Source organism: Macaca mulatta, chromosome 11, assembly GCF_049350105.2.
Source record: "Macaca mulatta isolate MMU2019108-1 chromosome 11, T2T-MMU8v2.0, whole genome shotgun sequence".
In the NCBI taxonomy this organism is placed as follows: domain Eukaryota; kingdom Metazoa; phylum Chordata; class Mammalia; order Primates; family Cercopithecidae; genus Macaca; species Macaca mulatta.
This window is the reverse complement of record NC_133416.1, coordinates 8,377,529-8,394,267: the sequence shown is the minus strand read 5'-3', so window position 1 is coordinate 8,394,267 and position 16,739 is coordinate 8,377,529. Positions and strand designations below refer to the sequence as shown.

The 16,739-nt window shown below is 36.6% G+C and overlaps 1 protein-coding gene across 3 annotated transcripts in view; it reads left to right on the top strand.

Moving 5' to 3' along the window:
• The window catches only part of CD163L1 (CD163 molecule like 1), an 81,957-nt gene that overhangs the window by 44,584 nt on the left and 20,634 nt on the right, over positions 1–16,739 (top strand). For all 3 annotated transcript variants that reach the window (XM_015150972.3, XM_077953510.1, XM_077953511.1), the window contains exons 9-11: positions 12,539–12,859; positions 15,818–16,132; positions 16,236–16,550. In XM_015150972.3, the coding sequence (XP_015006458.3) occupies positions 12,539–12,859; positions 15,818–16,132; positions 16,236–16,550 (951 nt within the window). The remainder of the gene's footprint in view (positions 1–12,538; positions 12,860–15,817; positions 16,133–16,235; positions 16,551–16,739) is intronic.

The following is a 16,739-nucleotide window of genomic DNA, read 5'->3' as shown; positions in this document are numbered from 1 at the left end:
AATGCAGAAATCACCTGTCTTCTGCGTTGATCACACTGGGAGCTGCAGACTGGAGCTGTTCCTATTTGGCCGTCCTTTACATAATTTTAAAGATGTCAAGAATTGCCTTGTAGATTCCTTCTCTAAGATGAAACTTTTTATTAGACAACTGTAAAATGGTACAAAGAAAAATTTGATATACAACTACCCATGTAGTAAAATTTTTAAAAGAGTTGGATTCCCTGACTCAGATACATCATTGGTCTTTGGGCTTATTGTTTTCAACATATTTATTCCTTAGTCTGTACATTATTTCTAAGATGAGTGGATAAGATATTAAATTAAATTTTAAAGAATCATTAAGCTCTGATATAAATTTGAAATTTTCCTTTTAAACTTTCATAATTCTATTCTCCCTTTTAATGTAGGTAGACATAGAGTTACGATTTACAAATAGTCACAATCTTTCTTCAGAGATCTTCCAATTTGAATTTTACCTGTTGTTTTCTGGAAGCTTGTTCTTCCAATGCACTATTCTCTTTTTATTATTTTTACTGATCTATAATGTGTGTACATATTTATGGAGTACATGTGACATTTTAACTCAAGCATGGAATGCTGCATGAGTGAAAATGATCAAGTCAGGGTACTTAGGATATCCTTCTCTTCAAATATTTATCATTTCTTTGTATTGATAACATTTCACAACTTCTCTTCTAGCTATTTAAAAATATACAATATATTATTTTTAACTATAGTCACCCTACTGTGCTATTGAACATGAGAACTTACTTATTCCTTCTGTTTAACTGTATGTTTGGACCTATTAACCTCTCCTCATCCTGCCCACCCACCATACACACACCCTTCTCAGCCTCTGGCAACTATCATTTACTCTGTGTCTCCATTAGATGACTTTTTTAGCTCGCATATATGAGTGAGAACATGTGATATTTGTCTTTCTGTGCCTGGCTTATTCTGCATAACGTAATGTCATCCAGGCCATCCATGTTGCTGCAAATAGTAACATTTCATTTTTAGGGGGACTGAATAGTATTCCATTGTGTGTATGTGTGTGTGTGTGTGTGTGTGTGTATATGTATATATATATATATATATATATATATATACACACCATGTTTAATTATTCATTCATCCTTTGATGGACACTTAGGTTGATTTCATATCTTGGCTATTGTGAATAGTGCTGCAAGAAACATGGGGGTACAGTTATTCCTTTGTTTTTTAATTTTTAAAATTATTTTTTTAAATGTCTGTGGGGACATGCTAGGTATATATATTTATGGAGTACATGAGATGTTCTGATACAGGTGTGCAATGAGAAATAAGCACACTGAGGAGAATGGGTTTCCATTCCCTCAAGCATTTATCCTTTGTGTTACATTCTTTACATAAAGCAATCCAGTTACATTTTTTAACTTATTTAAAAATATGCAATTAAGTTATTATTGACTATAGTCACCCAATTGTGCTATCAATAGGAGGTCTTATTCATTTTTTCTGTTTTTTTTTTTTGTACCCATTCACCATCCCCACCTTCTCCCCAGCCACCCATTACCCTTCCCAGCCTCTGATAAACATCCTTCTACTCTCTATGTCCATGAGTTCAATTGTTTTGATTTTTAGATCCCAGAAATAAGTGAGAGTATGCGATGTTTGCCTTCTTGTACCTGGCTTGTTTCACTTAACATAATAGGCATAGGAAAAGGTGCTCCACATCATTGATCATCAGAGAAGTGCAAATCAAAAATACAATGAGATATCATATTACCCCAGTTAAATGGTTTATATCCAAAAGACAGGCAATAGCAAATGCTGGTGAGGATGTGGAGAAAAGGGAACACTTGAACACTGTTGATGAGAATGTAAATTAGTACAACCACTATGGGGAACAGTTTGGAGGTTCCCTGCAAAACTAAAAATTGGGCTACCATGTGATTCAGCAATCCCATTGCTGGGTATATACCCCCCAAAAGGAAATCAATATATCAAAGAGATATCTGCACTCCTATGTCTGTTGCAGCACTGTTTACAATTGCTAAGATTTGGAAGCAATCTAAGCGTCCATCAACAGATGAATGGATAAGGAAAATGTGCATATACACAAAGGAGTACTATTCAGACAAAAAAGAATGACATTCAATGATTTGCAACAATATGGAGGTATTCTTTTGGTATACTGATTTCCTTTCCTTTGGATAAATAGGATTTCTGGATCATATGATTAAGTTCTATTTTTAGTTTTTGAGAAATCTCCATATTGTTATCTTATTTTAAGAAATGTCTATTCGTAACCTTTATAACCTTTGCTTCCACCCCCGCCTTTTTTTTTTTTTGAAACTGGATCTCACTCTGTTGTCTAGGCTAGGGTGGAGTGGCACAATCTCAGCTCACTGCAGCCTCGACCTCCAGGGCTCAAGCAATCCTGTCACCTCAGTCCCCCAAGTAGCTGGGACCACAGGCATGCACCATCATACCCAGCCAATCTTTGTAGTTTTTTGTAGAGATGGGGTTTCACTGTGTTGCCCAGGCTGGTCTCAATCTCCCCGGCTCAAGTGATCTGCCCTCCTTGGCCTCCCAAAATGCTGGAATTATAGGCATAAGCCACCATGCCCAGCCTACCCACTTTGTAATGGGGTTGTTTGTTTTGTTTTCCTGTCAAGTTATTCAAGTTTTAAAATATTCTGGATATTAGCACTCTGTTAGATGAAGAGTTTGTTTGCAAATATTTTCTCCTATTCATCAGGTTGTCTTTTCACTCTGTTGATTGTTTCCTTTCCTGTGTAGAAGCTTTTTAGTTTGTCTAAAAGTTTGTCTCCTTTTGGTTTTGATGCCTGTGTTTTTGAAATCTTAGCTATAAAATATTTGCCCATCAATGTCTTGGAGTATTTTCTCAATGTTTTCTTCTAGTAGTTTTATAGGTTGAGGTGTTATATTTAAGTATTTAATCCATTTTCCTTTGATTTATATGTATGGTGAGAGAGGGGTATGGTTTCATTCTTCATGTGGATATCCAGTCTTCCCAGCATCATTTGTTGAAGAGGGATCCTTCTCTCGATGTATGTTCTTGGTGCCTTTTGTCAAAAATCAGTCAACTACAAATACATGGACTTATTTCTAGGTTCTCTATTCTGTTTAATTGGTCCATGTGTCCGTTTCATACCAATAGCAGGCTGTTTTGGTTACTGTAGCTTTGTAGTGTATTTTGAAGGTAGATAGTATGATGTGCCTCAAACTTTATTCTTCTTGCTCAGGGTTGCTGTGGTTATTCAGGTTCTGGGTAGTGTCTTAGTACATTTGCATTGCTATAAAGGAATACTTGAGGCTGGGTAATTTATAAAGAAAAGAGATTTATTTGGCTCACAGTCTTACTACTGAACAAGCATGGCATCAGCATCTGCCTCTGGTGAGGTCCTCAGGTAGCATGGCAAAAGGGGAAGGGGAGCCAACATCACATGATGAAAGAAGAGAAGGTACCAGGCTCTTTTTAACAGCCAGATATCAAGAGAACTAATAGAGTGACAACTTACTCATTACCAAAAGGATGGCCCCAAGGCAACCATGAGCAATCCACCACCAGGAGGCAAACACCACCCATTAGACCTCACCTCTGACATTGAGAATCAAATTTCAACATGAGATTTGGAGGGGTAAACATCCAAACTATATCATGTAGTATGATCATTTTAATAATATTAATTCTTCCAATCAAAAAGCATGAGGTGTCTCTTCATTTCATTTGTTTGTGTCTTCCTTAATTGCATTCATCAATGTTTTATAGTTTTCATCGTAGAAGTCTTTCACCTCCTTGGTTAAATGTATTCCTAGATATTTTATTTTATTCTTTTTTGTGGCTATTGCAAATAAGATTGCCTTCTTGGTGTCTTTCTCCGTAGTTTGTTATTGGTGTATAGAAATGTTGCTCACTTTTGTATGTTGATTTTGTATGCTGTAACTTTGCTGAATTTGTTTATTAGTTCTAAGAGATTTTTTGATGGAGTCTTAAGGTTTTTCTAAATATTCAATCATGTCATCTGCAAAGATGGACAATTTGATTTTCCCTTTTCTGATTTGGATGCCTTTTATTTCTTTCTCTTGTCTGATTGCTCTGGCTAGGACTTCTAGTACTATATTAAATAACAGTGGTGAAAGTGGGCATCCTTGTCTTTTTCCAGTTCTTATAGGTAAGACTTTCAGCTTTTCCCCATTCATTATAATGTTAGTTGTGGGCTTGTCCTATATGGCCTTTCTCATGTTGAGGTATGTTCCTTCTATGCCTAATTGAGAGTTTTTATTATGAAGGGATGTTGAATTTTTTCAAATGCTTTTTCTACATTTATTGAGATGATCATATGGTTTTTGTCATTCATTCTGTTGATATAACGTATCACTTTTATTGATTTGCATATGTTCAATCATGCTTGCATGCCTGGACTAAATCCCACTTGACCATAGTATATATATATATATTTTTTTAAGTGTTGGCAGATTTGGCTTGCTGGTATTTTGTTGAGGGTTTTTATATCTATGTTCATCAAGGATATTGGCCTGTATGTTTCTCTTTCTGTTGCTTCCTTTTCTGGTTTTGGTATCAGGGTAATACTGGCCTCATAGGATGAGTTTGGAAGAATGCCCTCCTCTTTGATTTTTTGGAATAGTTTGAAAAGAATTGATGTTAGATTTTCTTTATTAGTTTGATAGAAGTCTGCAGTAAAGCCATCTAGTCCTAGGGTTTCCATTGTCTGGAGACTTTTTATTACTGATTTAATCTCATTAGTCATGACTGATCTGTTCAGGATTCCTATTTCTTCCTTGATTAATCTTGGGCAGATTGTATGTGTTCAGGAATTTATCCTTTCTTCTAGATTTACCAGTTTGTGAGTATATTGTTGCTCATACTTGTCTCTGATAATCTTTTGTGTTTCTGTGGTATCAGTTGTAATGTTTCTCTTTTAGTTTGTGATTTTTATTTGAATCTTTGCTCTTCTTTAAGCAAAAGTTTGATCTTATCTTTTCAAAAAGTCAACTTTTTGTTTCATTGATTGTATTGGTTTTTAGGCTCTATTTTGTTTAATTCTGCACTGATCTGTATTATTTCTTTCCTCCTACACATTTTGGGTTTGGTTTGGTCTTGCTTTCCTAGCGTGTTATGATGCATCATTAGATTGTTTATTTGAAATTTTCCTACCTTTTTGCTTTGTTTATTGCTATAAATTCCTTCTTAATTGTGCTATTGGTGTATCCTATAGGCTTTGGTATGTTGTGTTTCTATTTTCATTTGTTTCAAGAAATATTGTCATTTCCTTCTTAATTTCTTAATTAACTCAGTGATCATTCAGGAGCATGTTGTTTAATTTCCATGTATTTTTAGTTTCCAAAAGTTACCTTGTTATTGATTTCCTATTTTGTTCCATTGTGGTCTGATAAGATACTTTATATAATTTTGATTTTTAAAAATTTGTTGAGACTTGTTTTGTGGCCTTGAATATGGTCTATTCTGGAAAACGTTTTATGTGCTGATGTAAAGAATGTATATTCTACAGCTGTTGAATGAAATAGTCTGTAAATGTCCATTAAGTACATTTGGTCTAAAGTCTAGTTTCATCTGATGTTTCTTTACTGGTTTTCTGTCTAGACAATAGCTTCAATATTGAGATAAATAGTTGAAGTGTCAATTATTATTGTATTTGAGTCACTCTCTCCCTCCAGGTCTAATAATATCTGCTTTATATGTCTGAATGCTTCATTGTTGGGTGTATATGTATTTAGAATTGTTATAGCCTCTTAATAAATTGATCAATTTATCTGTATATGATGATTATCTTTGTTGGTTTTTTTTACAGTTTTTAACTTAAAGTTCACTTTATCTGATGTAAGTATAGCTATTTCTACTTTTCTACTTGCTTTTGGTTTTCATTTCCATGGAATATCTTTGTCCATTTCTTCACTTTCAGTCTATGTCTATTTTCACAGTTGAAGTCATTTTCTTCTAGGCCACATATATTTGGGTCATTTTTTTTTTTATCCGTTCAGCCAATCTATATCTTTTAAGTGGACAGTTTAATTAATTTACATTCAAGGTTATTGTTGATAGGTATAAGGACTTATTTCTGTCATTTTATTCATTGTTTTTTGTTGTTTTATATATCCTTTATTTTCTTCTCTCTTATTTATTATTGCTGTTTTGTGGTTTTCTATGGTGGTAACACTTGGATCCTTTTTTTCTCATTTGTCTGCTTAGTGAGTTTTATACTCTCATATGGTTTCATGATGATATACACTTCCAGATATAGATTTCCATAAGTGTTTCTTGTAGGACCAATCTAGTGGTGATGAATTTCCTCGTGTTTTGCTTATCTGGGAAAGACCTTATATCTCCTTCACTTTGGAATGATAGCTTTGCTGGGTATTGTATTTTAGGCTGGCATTTTTTTCTTTTAGCACTTTGAATACACAATACCTTTCTTTCCTGGCCTGTAAGATTTCTGCTGGGAAATCCCCTATTCATCTGATCTGGGTTTCCTTGCACATGAGTGGCCGTTTTTTTCCTGTTGTGTTTAACACTTTTTTATCTTGGGCTTGTCACAGTTTGACTATAATGTGCTTTGGAGAATACATTTTGTGGGAGGAGGTGTAGCTATTTGGACATCTTTCAACTTCTTATATCTGGATATCTAAGTATCTTTTAAAACTTTGAAAGTTTCAGCTATTATTTTATTAAATAAGTTTTCTATGCCATTATCCATCTCTTCTCCTTCTTTTGGGTATTTGGGAATACCCAAAATCCAAATATTTGGTCACCTTATGGAGTCCCATGTGTTGCAAAGGTTTTTTAATTTAAAAAAAAATTCTTTCTTTTTCTTTTACTAGGTTATTTCAAAGACTTATCTTCAAGTTCTGCAATTCTTTCTTCTGCTTTATTTGATTGTATTTTTTATGTTTTTCATTGAATTATTTAGTTCCATGGTTTCTGTTTCTTTTTTATGATTTCTATCTCTTTGTTGAATTTCTCATTAATATCTTAAATTGTTTTTCTAATTTATTTGTATTATTTATCTGTGTTTTTTTGTGTGTGTGTTTCACTGAAATTCTTTAATATCATTAGTTAAAATTATTTTCAGGCAGTTTATCAATTTTATTTTTGCTGAAATGTGTTGCTGGAGAAATTATTGTGTTCCTTTGAAGGTGTCATGTTTCCTTGCCTTTTTATGTTTCTTGTGTCCTGACATTGATATCCTCACATTGATATCTAGGCTAGGGTGGAGTGGCACAATCTCAGCTCACTGCAGCCTCGACCTCCAGGGCTCAAGCAATCCTGTCACCTCAGTCCCCCAAGTAGCTGGGACCACAGGCATGCACCATCATACCCAGCCAATTTTTGTAGTTTTTTGTAGAGATGGGGTTTCACTGTGTTGATATCATTGATATCTGTGCATCTGGTATAACAATTATTGCTTTCGAATTTTGGGGTTGGCTTTCATGGAGGAAAACTTTTTGTTATAGATATGTCTATAGTGTTGGTTGAGTAGGACAGTTTATCTTTGATCCTGGGTACATGCTCTAGTGTAATCTCCATGATTTCTTCAGTGGTAATCAGTGTCAAGAGTGTCTGGGATTTCCTCTTTGGCTTAGACTATATTTATTAGTTAAGGCTGTTGTGAAGCTTTGCTAAGAATAAGGATATCAGACAAGCCAGTCCTTGGGTCTCAGTGGTGGTGGTAGCAGGCTGAGCATGCCTGTCCATGGGACCCTAGGTGGCACATGCAAGCACCAATGTGAGCTGATCTAGGTGGGTCAATTCTTGGGCTTCCAGGTGGCTTGCTTGTCTACCAGCAGTGGCAGCATTGGGTTAGGCAGGTGGGAAAGTTCTCAGGCCCCTAGGTAACATGCACGGTGTCCCCAACGGCAGTAGTGGTGGCAGGCCAACTCTCAGGTTCCAAGCTGGTATACACTGGTGCTAGCAGTGCTGGGCAGGCAATTCTCCAAGCCCGCAGGTGGCACATGTAGGTGGGTGCTGGAGGCGGTGGTGGCACCCAGCAGTGCAGGTCTGTCCTCAAGGCTACTGATGTTGCACACAGGGTCAGGATATGATGAGTGGAATGGGGCAATTTACAGGCCATTGAGTGGCATGCTTAGGTGGTAGCAGGTGGGGCAAGCCTCCATGTAGGTCCTTGTATGGCATCCTGGCAAGCCATTTTCAGGCTCACTGAAGGCTCATGCAAGTGCACAGTGTCCCTGCTGCTGTGAGGAAGTGAGGCTGCTATCAGTGATAGTGACCCCAGGCAGGTGGCTCTCAGGCTCTGGGGAGACACGCTTCAGCTCTCTTCATCATGGGGGAACTCCTCTGTGAACTACACATTTCCCAGTGTGTGAGACACTGTGCAGAATAGATGGCTGGGACCTAGATACACTGCCAGTCCAGCCAGCATGGCACCACTGCAGCCCTCCGGATGGACGAAGGAGGATATCAGTGGGGTTCTAGACTTGCAAAGATGTAGGGTTTACTGAGGCCCAGGACAGTATGCAATCTTGTGGGAGCTGGACTCTCAAAATGGTGCCATGCTGCAGTTACTTGGTTCTTGGGATTGGGGATTGGGATGTAGGACTCAGCATAAACTTCCCTCTGGAACAATGCTATTGTGCAAACTCTAGGCAGCTCCCTATATTAGTCTGAGAACCCACAGAAGCTGAGGGGCTCTCCCATGGCTAGGATTGCAAGGGCCCACAGTGGGAATGTGGACTGCTAGGAATCTCTTGTTTATTCTTTTTCTACAGTGGGGATCCTTACCAGGCTTCCAGTCAATCCTAACCAGACAATTGCTTCACTTCTTTCTCTCTCTGTGCCTCAGAAGGATCTGTTCCCTATCACTTCCCTGCTGAATTCCAGTGTTCTATCTTAGACACTATTCGTTGTGAAATTATCTACTTGCTGTTTTGATCGTTTTTGGTGGTGAGTGTTGGGTGCCTCTAGCAACCATCTTGAAGCCTCTCGCTTGAGCTATTCTCTTTTAAGGGAAAGTTCTTCTCTCCATAGTCATGAGTATCAGTGTGTCTTTCAATAAGACAGTTGAGGGTTCCTGAACACAGGACCCAACTCCAGTCCGTAGAAACTACCCACACCTTTCTTCTCTGTGCTTGTATCTGTTACTGTAAACTACAGACTTTCTTATTGGTAATAATTGTTTTATATATTGAGAATTATATATATCTCTGTGTGTCTATATATATTTAAAACAATTATCTATAACAATTATATATAAACAATTCTATATAAAACCATTATATATAAAATATATAATTGTGTATATAAAATATATAATTATGTATATAAAACAATTATATATAAATATATTTTTTTAATTCAGAAAAAACTAAAAGTCAATGTGATGTCATCTTTTTATGATGAATCACCTACAACACCTGTTTTTCCATCTAAGACTCTCTCTCAGAGTGGACATATGTTGCTACAAAGCAGTGAAATATGTTTTCCCTATATTTAGTGTAGTTCATTTAGGGAAGAAAGTTCATCTGTTTCTAGACACCCTTTCATGGAATCTCAATTTCGATAGAGATTCCTACAAGATATATATGTTTATTCTTCCCACCCTCCCCGCCACCACACACAAAATTAGAGCTCTCTAAACATCAGTACCTACAATAAGTCCCATTTTAAAAAATTTCTTTTTACTTTTATGGTAAAGTTGCTAAGACTGATCTGCCACCCTCACACGATTATTGTTTTGAAACTCCTGCCAATTACAAACAGAAACTCATGTTTCACAAACCCTGTCACTGAGCTCCAGAGACACAGAGTAACGAATAGGCTTAAAATGGAAATACATTGCAACTCTATTTTTCTGCTGAATGAGAGTTTTATTTAGAGAATCATCTCATGTCTACACAAGATTATACCAAAAGAACCAATGCAGTAAAATTTCATTCAGCTGTTTTATAAGGCAGGAAGTGGGCTGAAGTGGCAGGAAAGGACAGACATTCCAGGTCCTCTAGACCATGTTCATTATATTTTTCTTCTTCTCAAGGCCAATAGGAAGTAACTTGGTCAGGTTTGAGCTGGTCAGACAAAGTCAGAGTTGATTTTCTGACATGTCAGATCTGTCAACATTAGGAAGTCAATAAATGTATTAAGATAATGTAGTATATAAAGTAGAAAAATAGTTTGATATCACATAGGCATTTAATAATATGAATTTTTATTTTTAACTAAAACAATAGAAAACAAGCTGATACCATTTACAGTTTTTAATTAGATAAAGAAGTATTACACTCTTGTATAATTAGATATATTCTCAAATTAGCAGGCAATATTATTTTTGTTTCACAGACTATGCCACAGCACGCTCAAAGCTACCAAACTGTCCTAAAAAGATAAAGTAACCTTTCTAGAATTAGATTCATTTCATTTTACATCAATACTGCTAAAAATTTCCTTCAAGAGCTGACTCTTTCAATTTGACTCAGAATTACTTTCTGATTTAATTCTTTTTTTTCCTCCTTTTAAAAAAGTTTTTTATTTCCATAAGTTTTTGGGAGAAACAGGTGGTAATTGGTTACATGAGTAAGTTCTTCAGTTTTTATTTGTGAGATTTTGATGCACCCATCACCCAAGCAGTATACGCTGAACCCAATTTGTAGTCTTTTATTCCTCAACCCCTCCTACCCTTTCCCCTGAGTCCTCAAAGTCCATTGTATTATTATTATGTCTTTGCATCCTCGTAACTTAGCCCCCACTTATGAGTGAGAACATACAATGTTTGGTTTTCCATTCCTGAGTTACTTCGCTTAGAATAATAGTCTTCAATTCTATCCATGTTGCTGTGAATGCCATTAATTCATTCTTCTTTATGGCTAAGTAGTATTCCATCATATATATATGTGTATATATATGTGTGTGTATATATATGTGTATATATGTGTGTATATATGTGTGTGTATATAACACACACACACACACACACACACACCAGTTTCTTTATCCACTTGTTGACTGATGGGCATTTGGGCTGGTTCATTATTTTTGCAATTGTGATTTGTGCTGCTATAAACAGGCATTTGCAAGTATCTTTTTCAGATAATGACTTATTTTCCTCTGGGTAGATACCTAGTAGTGGGATTGCTGGATCAAATGGTAGCTCTGCTTTTAGTTCTCTAAAGAATCTTCACTCTGTTTTTCATAGTGGTTGTACTAGTTTACATTCCCACCAGCAGTGCAGAAGTGTTCCCTTTCCACTGCATCCATGCAAACATCTATGATTTTTTGATTTTTTTGATTATGGCCATTCTTACAGGAGTAAGGTGGTGTTGCATTGTAGTTTTGATTTGCATTTTCCTGATCATTAGTGATGCTGAGCATTTTTCATTAAAAAAAAAAAAAAACAAAACTCACCTACTCCTCTTCTCACATACAGTGAATTTCATGTTTTCTTTTCCTGAGCTCCAATTTCTTTTTAGAATTACTTCATTTGGCATTACTAATAGGCAAGTTTCTCCATTTTTCTGGATTTGGTAATATCACAACCCTATGTAGTTTTTCCTTGACTTTTTTTTTATTATTATACTTTAAGTTCTAGCGTATATGTGCACAACATGCAGGTTTGTTACATATGTATACATGTGCCATGTTGGTGTGCTGCACCCATTAACTCGTCATTTACATTAGATATTTCTCCTAATGCTATCCCTCCCCCGTTCCCCACCTCACGACAGGCCCTGGTGTGTGATGTTCCCCACTCTGTGCCCAAGTGTTCTCATTGTTCAATTCCCACCTATGAGTGAGAACATGCGGTGTTTGGTTTTCTGTCCTTGTGATAGTTTGCTCAGAATGATGGTTTCCAGCTTCATCCATGTCCCTGCAAAGGACGTGAACTCATCCTTTTTTATGGCTGCATAACATTCCATGGTGTATATGTGTCACATTTTCTTTATCCAGTCTATCACTGAGGGACATTTGGGTTGGTTCCAAGTCTTTGCTATTGTGAATAGTGCCATGATAAACATACGTGTGCATGTGTCTTTATAGCAGCATGATTTATAATCCTTTAGGTATATACCCAGTAATGGGATGGCTGGGTAAAATGGTATTTCTAGTTCTAGATCCTTGAGGAATTGCCTTTTCATTAAATTATTTCACCACTTCCTAACATTCTCTTCGGTATCTAACATGTAATATGTAATTCTTCAAATACTCAGGCAAGAATTAGGGCCATTGAGTAACATTATTTTTTATCCTGTCTCTGATAAGATGTTGTAAGCGAAATTATATCCTTGCTTTATAAGCCAGAAATGTTCATGGATTTGAAACATACCTTGGTGTACTTTTGTTATTTTATTTTTTATCCAATAAAAAGGAAAATTAAGTTTGAAGGAAAGTACAAAATAAAATTAAACACTGGTGAAGCCAGGACCTGAACAATCTCTCAACTTTTGGCCACTGGTCTATGTTAGTGTATGTGAATGGATAAGAATCTTTAATGTCTCACACAGAGTGCTTCTCTAAAATCATTGTGGTATTTGGTTTCAGATGCATCAGATATGGAGCTGAGGCTTGTGGGTGGAAGCAGCAGATGTGCTGGAAGAGTTGAGGTGAAAGTCCAGGGTGCCTCGGGAATTCTGTGTGCTAACAGCTGGGGAATAAACATTGCTGAAGTTGTTTGCAGGCAACTTGAATGTGGGTCTCCAATCTTGGTCTACAGAGAGCCTCATTTCACAGAAAGAACATTACACATCTTTATATCTAATTCTGGCTGCACTGGAAGGGAAGCGTCTCTCTGGGATTGTATACGATGGGAGTGGAAACAGACTGCATGTCGTTTAAATATGGAAGCAAGTGTGATCTGCTCAGGTAATTTCTGGACAAAGATAAACACACTTATTCAATTATTTATTTTTTGCACTTATTTAATACATGTTTATGAAGTGGCTACTTAACAGTATTAGGTCAAAAGTAAATGAACTAGATAAAAGTAATCCTACCCTCTTATCTAGAAGACAGGCATATAATAAAAATATATAATAAAATAATTGTTTATTTAAAATTGTGTGAAGTAGAAGCACAAGATGAAATGAGAAGGCATAATTAGAAGATATTACCTATTTGCAGAGTTGGAGAATACTTCTGTGAAGTGATAGTTAAGGAAAGATGCGAAGGACAGGTATGATTTAATCATATGAAGAAGTGTTGGGAAAATTAATTTAAACAGCAGTATTTTATTCGAGTACCACACTTGGGAATAAGCTTGTGTTATTCCGGGAACTAAAAGATGGTTGAAAGAAGAGGTATTAGATCCAAGTGAACAAGGGTGAAAAGTTATAATAAAGTCTTGATATGTAGGGAAGGGAAAGGTTATTTATGGAATAGGAATTCTGGACTTTATTCTAAAGTGAATGATAAACCATTGAAGGTTGTAAGCATGATACAATTTGCATTTCAAAGACAGCACTCTGGCTGCAGTGTGGTGTGTGTGTGTGTCTGTGTGTGTATTGGAGAGAGGAGGCTATTGGATGCTGGGAGTCATGTTGACTAATTCTAGGGAAGATGTGGAATTCTGATTAGGATGCTCACTGTAGAGCTGCTGAAAAGCTTCCAAATTTCAGAAATATTTAGTAGCTGAAACCAGCAGAACTTAATACACTGAATGTGGGAATAAAGATAAAGGTTTCTAGACTAAGCAGATGGGTGCACTGCAGTTTCATTGTCTGGAAAGATAATCTTGGAAGAGGAGCAGGTTAGAGAGAGTGGGATGATGAGTCCAATTTTGTATGTGTGAAATATGAGGCAATAGTAAAGCAGTCATCAAATGAAGAGGGTTGGAGGAAATATGATATAAAATTTAGGTGATCAGAAGACTTCTATTGAATGGAGATGTAACTATTAGAGTCCTAGATATGTGGATGGAAACTAAATCTAGGAATAAAATGTAAATTGAGAATGTTTAAAGCCTAGATGAAAGAAAGAGGAGCTCTTAGGTCTGAGGAACAATAATATTTAATAGTTTATTGACATAAAAGAAGTTGGAAAAGCATACTGAGGAATAGTGGTTGCAGAATGTCACATCACTAAAGCCAAGGGAAGAAGATGTTTCAAAAAGATGGGGACATGGATTAAAAAAAAAAAAACCCTAAGAAGCCAATATAGATGAAACTGAACAATTTCCACTAAACTTAGCAACAGAGAAGTCATGAATAAATTTAATAAAAGTAGTTTTGTCACATTAGAAAAAGGAGATCATTTCAAGTTGAGAAGGAAATGGGAGGTAAAAATGTTGGAATAATAGGCATAGATTATTTCCAAAAAGTTGAAATTTTAAGGGGAAGAAATAGATAAGGTGATGACTAAAAAGGAATATAATCTCCAGGGGAGTTACTCAATTTTTTTTATTGATAGGAGATTCTAGAGTAGTGCTGTTCAAAAGAGCATCACTTTCTGCGATGAAGTAAAGTATATGCTATTAGCTGATGTTAGAAGCTATGGGAAAAAAATAGAACTAGAAAATAGAATCCAGAGTGTTTATGGGACAGAATGAAATTCCAAATAAAATGATTGGGGTAGGCCTTACTTAAAAGGTGAAACATAGACAAAGACTTGAAGGTCATGAGAGAGTCAGTTATATGCATATATGCAGAAGGAAAATACAAATAGAGATACAGCCAATTGAAAAGCCTTGGGGTAGGATTATGCCTGATATGTTTGAAGAAGAGAAAGGAATCCAGTGCAGCTGAAGAGCAGTAAGTAAAGCATCAGAACATGGCACCAAAAGAAGTAAATGAGCAGGGGAAGGTCACTGAGGGACAAGTAGATCTTTGTAGGAGTTTAAGTTTTTACTCTGAGTAAAATATGGAGTCATGGGAGGATTTGGGGCAGAATACTGATTTAACCTGATACATCATTTTAAATGACCTCTCTGGGTTTTTATTTTTTTAAAAGATGAACTATAGAGGAATAATTACAGAAACAGGGAATCTTTAGGAATCTAATACAGTAACTCAGGCAGGTAATGATGGTGGCTCAATCCAGGCACTAGGATTGAAGGGGTGAGAAGTTTTGGGATTGTGGACATACTTTGAAAATACAGAAAACAAAACTTTCTGAAAGCTGAGATAAATTATGCAACAGAAGTCAAGAATTATTTCAAAATATTTGAATGTCTGGAATGGTAGAGTTCTATCAATAGGAATATGGAAGTCTGCAGCCTTGGATAGAAGTTTGAAAAGACTCCAAAGAATTCACATTGAGATGTCTATAAGAAATCCAAGTGGAAATGCTAAGTAGAAATTGGATAAATGAGTCAGGAGTTTGGAAAAATGGCTGGGTTGGAGACAGATAATTTACATTACTAATATAAGTAGTTTTGCTGCAAAGAATAGAGTCAGAATAATAGGCAGTATTTTTTTGTTGTTTATAAATTACTCATTTAGATGGATTACTGGGATCTAACCAGTAGGTAGAAGTCTTTCTATTCTTACATTACACCATCTTCTTAAGATGACTACAAATCTTCATATATGTTGTTTAATGCTGAGGTTACTTAGTAGTTTTTAATGTAAACAAATTGTGCAATTCATTTCCTTCTGAGGAGCTCTAAATTTAGGATTGGTGGGTCACCAAGACATAGAAAATAGATATGTAATCCAGATCTATGAATTTAAGTCTGTACTGCTAATCTCATCCTCTGAGCCACTACAAATGGGATATTCTAAAGATGAATGGAAAAAAATTGCTCTGGGGTTAGAGGTGGAGATTGGAGACAGGGATAGATATTGGAAAACCCTAAAAACTAACTTTTGAAATACTATTTTGTAGCCCACAGGCAGCCCAGGCTGGTTGGAGCTGATATGCCCTGCTCTGGACGTGTTGAAGTGAAACGTGCAGACACATGGGGCTCTGTCTGTGATTCTGATTTCTCTCTTCATGCTGCCAATGTGCTGTGCAGAGAATTAAATTGTGGAGATGCCGTATCTCTTTCTGTGGGAGATCACTTTGGAAAAGGGAGTGGTCTAACTTGGGCCGAAAAGATCCAGTGTGAAGGGAGTGAAACTCACCTTGCATTATGCCCCACGGTTCAACATCCGGAAGACACTTGTATCCACAGCAGAGAAGTTGGAGTTGTCTGTTCCCGTGAGATTTTTAAATAATCTTAATTGGTGGGGCTAGAGATGGGGAGTATGAGGCTGGAGCGGGTAAGTCATGATGTCTCTTCTATGGCCTTGTCTCCTCCCAGGATATACAGATGTCCGACTGGTGAATGGCAAATCCCAGTGTGACGGGCAAGTGGAGATCAAGGTGCTTGGACAATGGGGCTTACTGTGTGACACCCACTGGTACCCAGAAGATGCCCATGTTCTATGTAGACAGCTCAGCTGTGGGGCTGCTGTCTCAACCACAGGAGGAAAATATATTGGAGAAAGAACTGGTCGTGTGTGGGGACACAGGTTTCATTGCTTAGGGAATGAGTCACTTCTGGATAACTGTCAAATGACAGTTCTTGGAGCACCTCCCTGTATCCATGGAAATACTGTCTCTGTGATCTGCACAGGTAAGAGAACAATGCTTATGGTTAACTACTGTCAATATAACCCAGAGATGGTAGAGGGAGTGTGGGATTAAAGGAAAGAGGGATAAGAAAATGGGGGCACAGGTGGAGAGAGGATAGGCATGACAGTCAAAGAGTAACATGTAAGAAATAATGATAACTAGGGCCATTCCTAGGGTGAAGTTAACAACT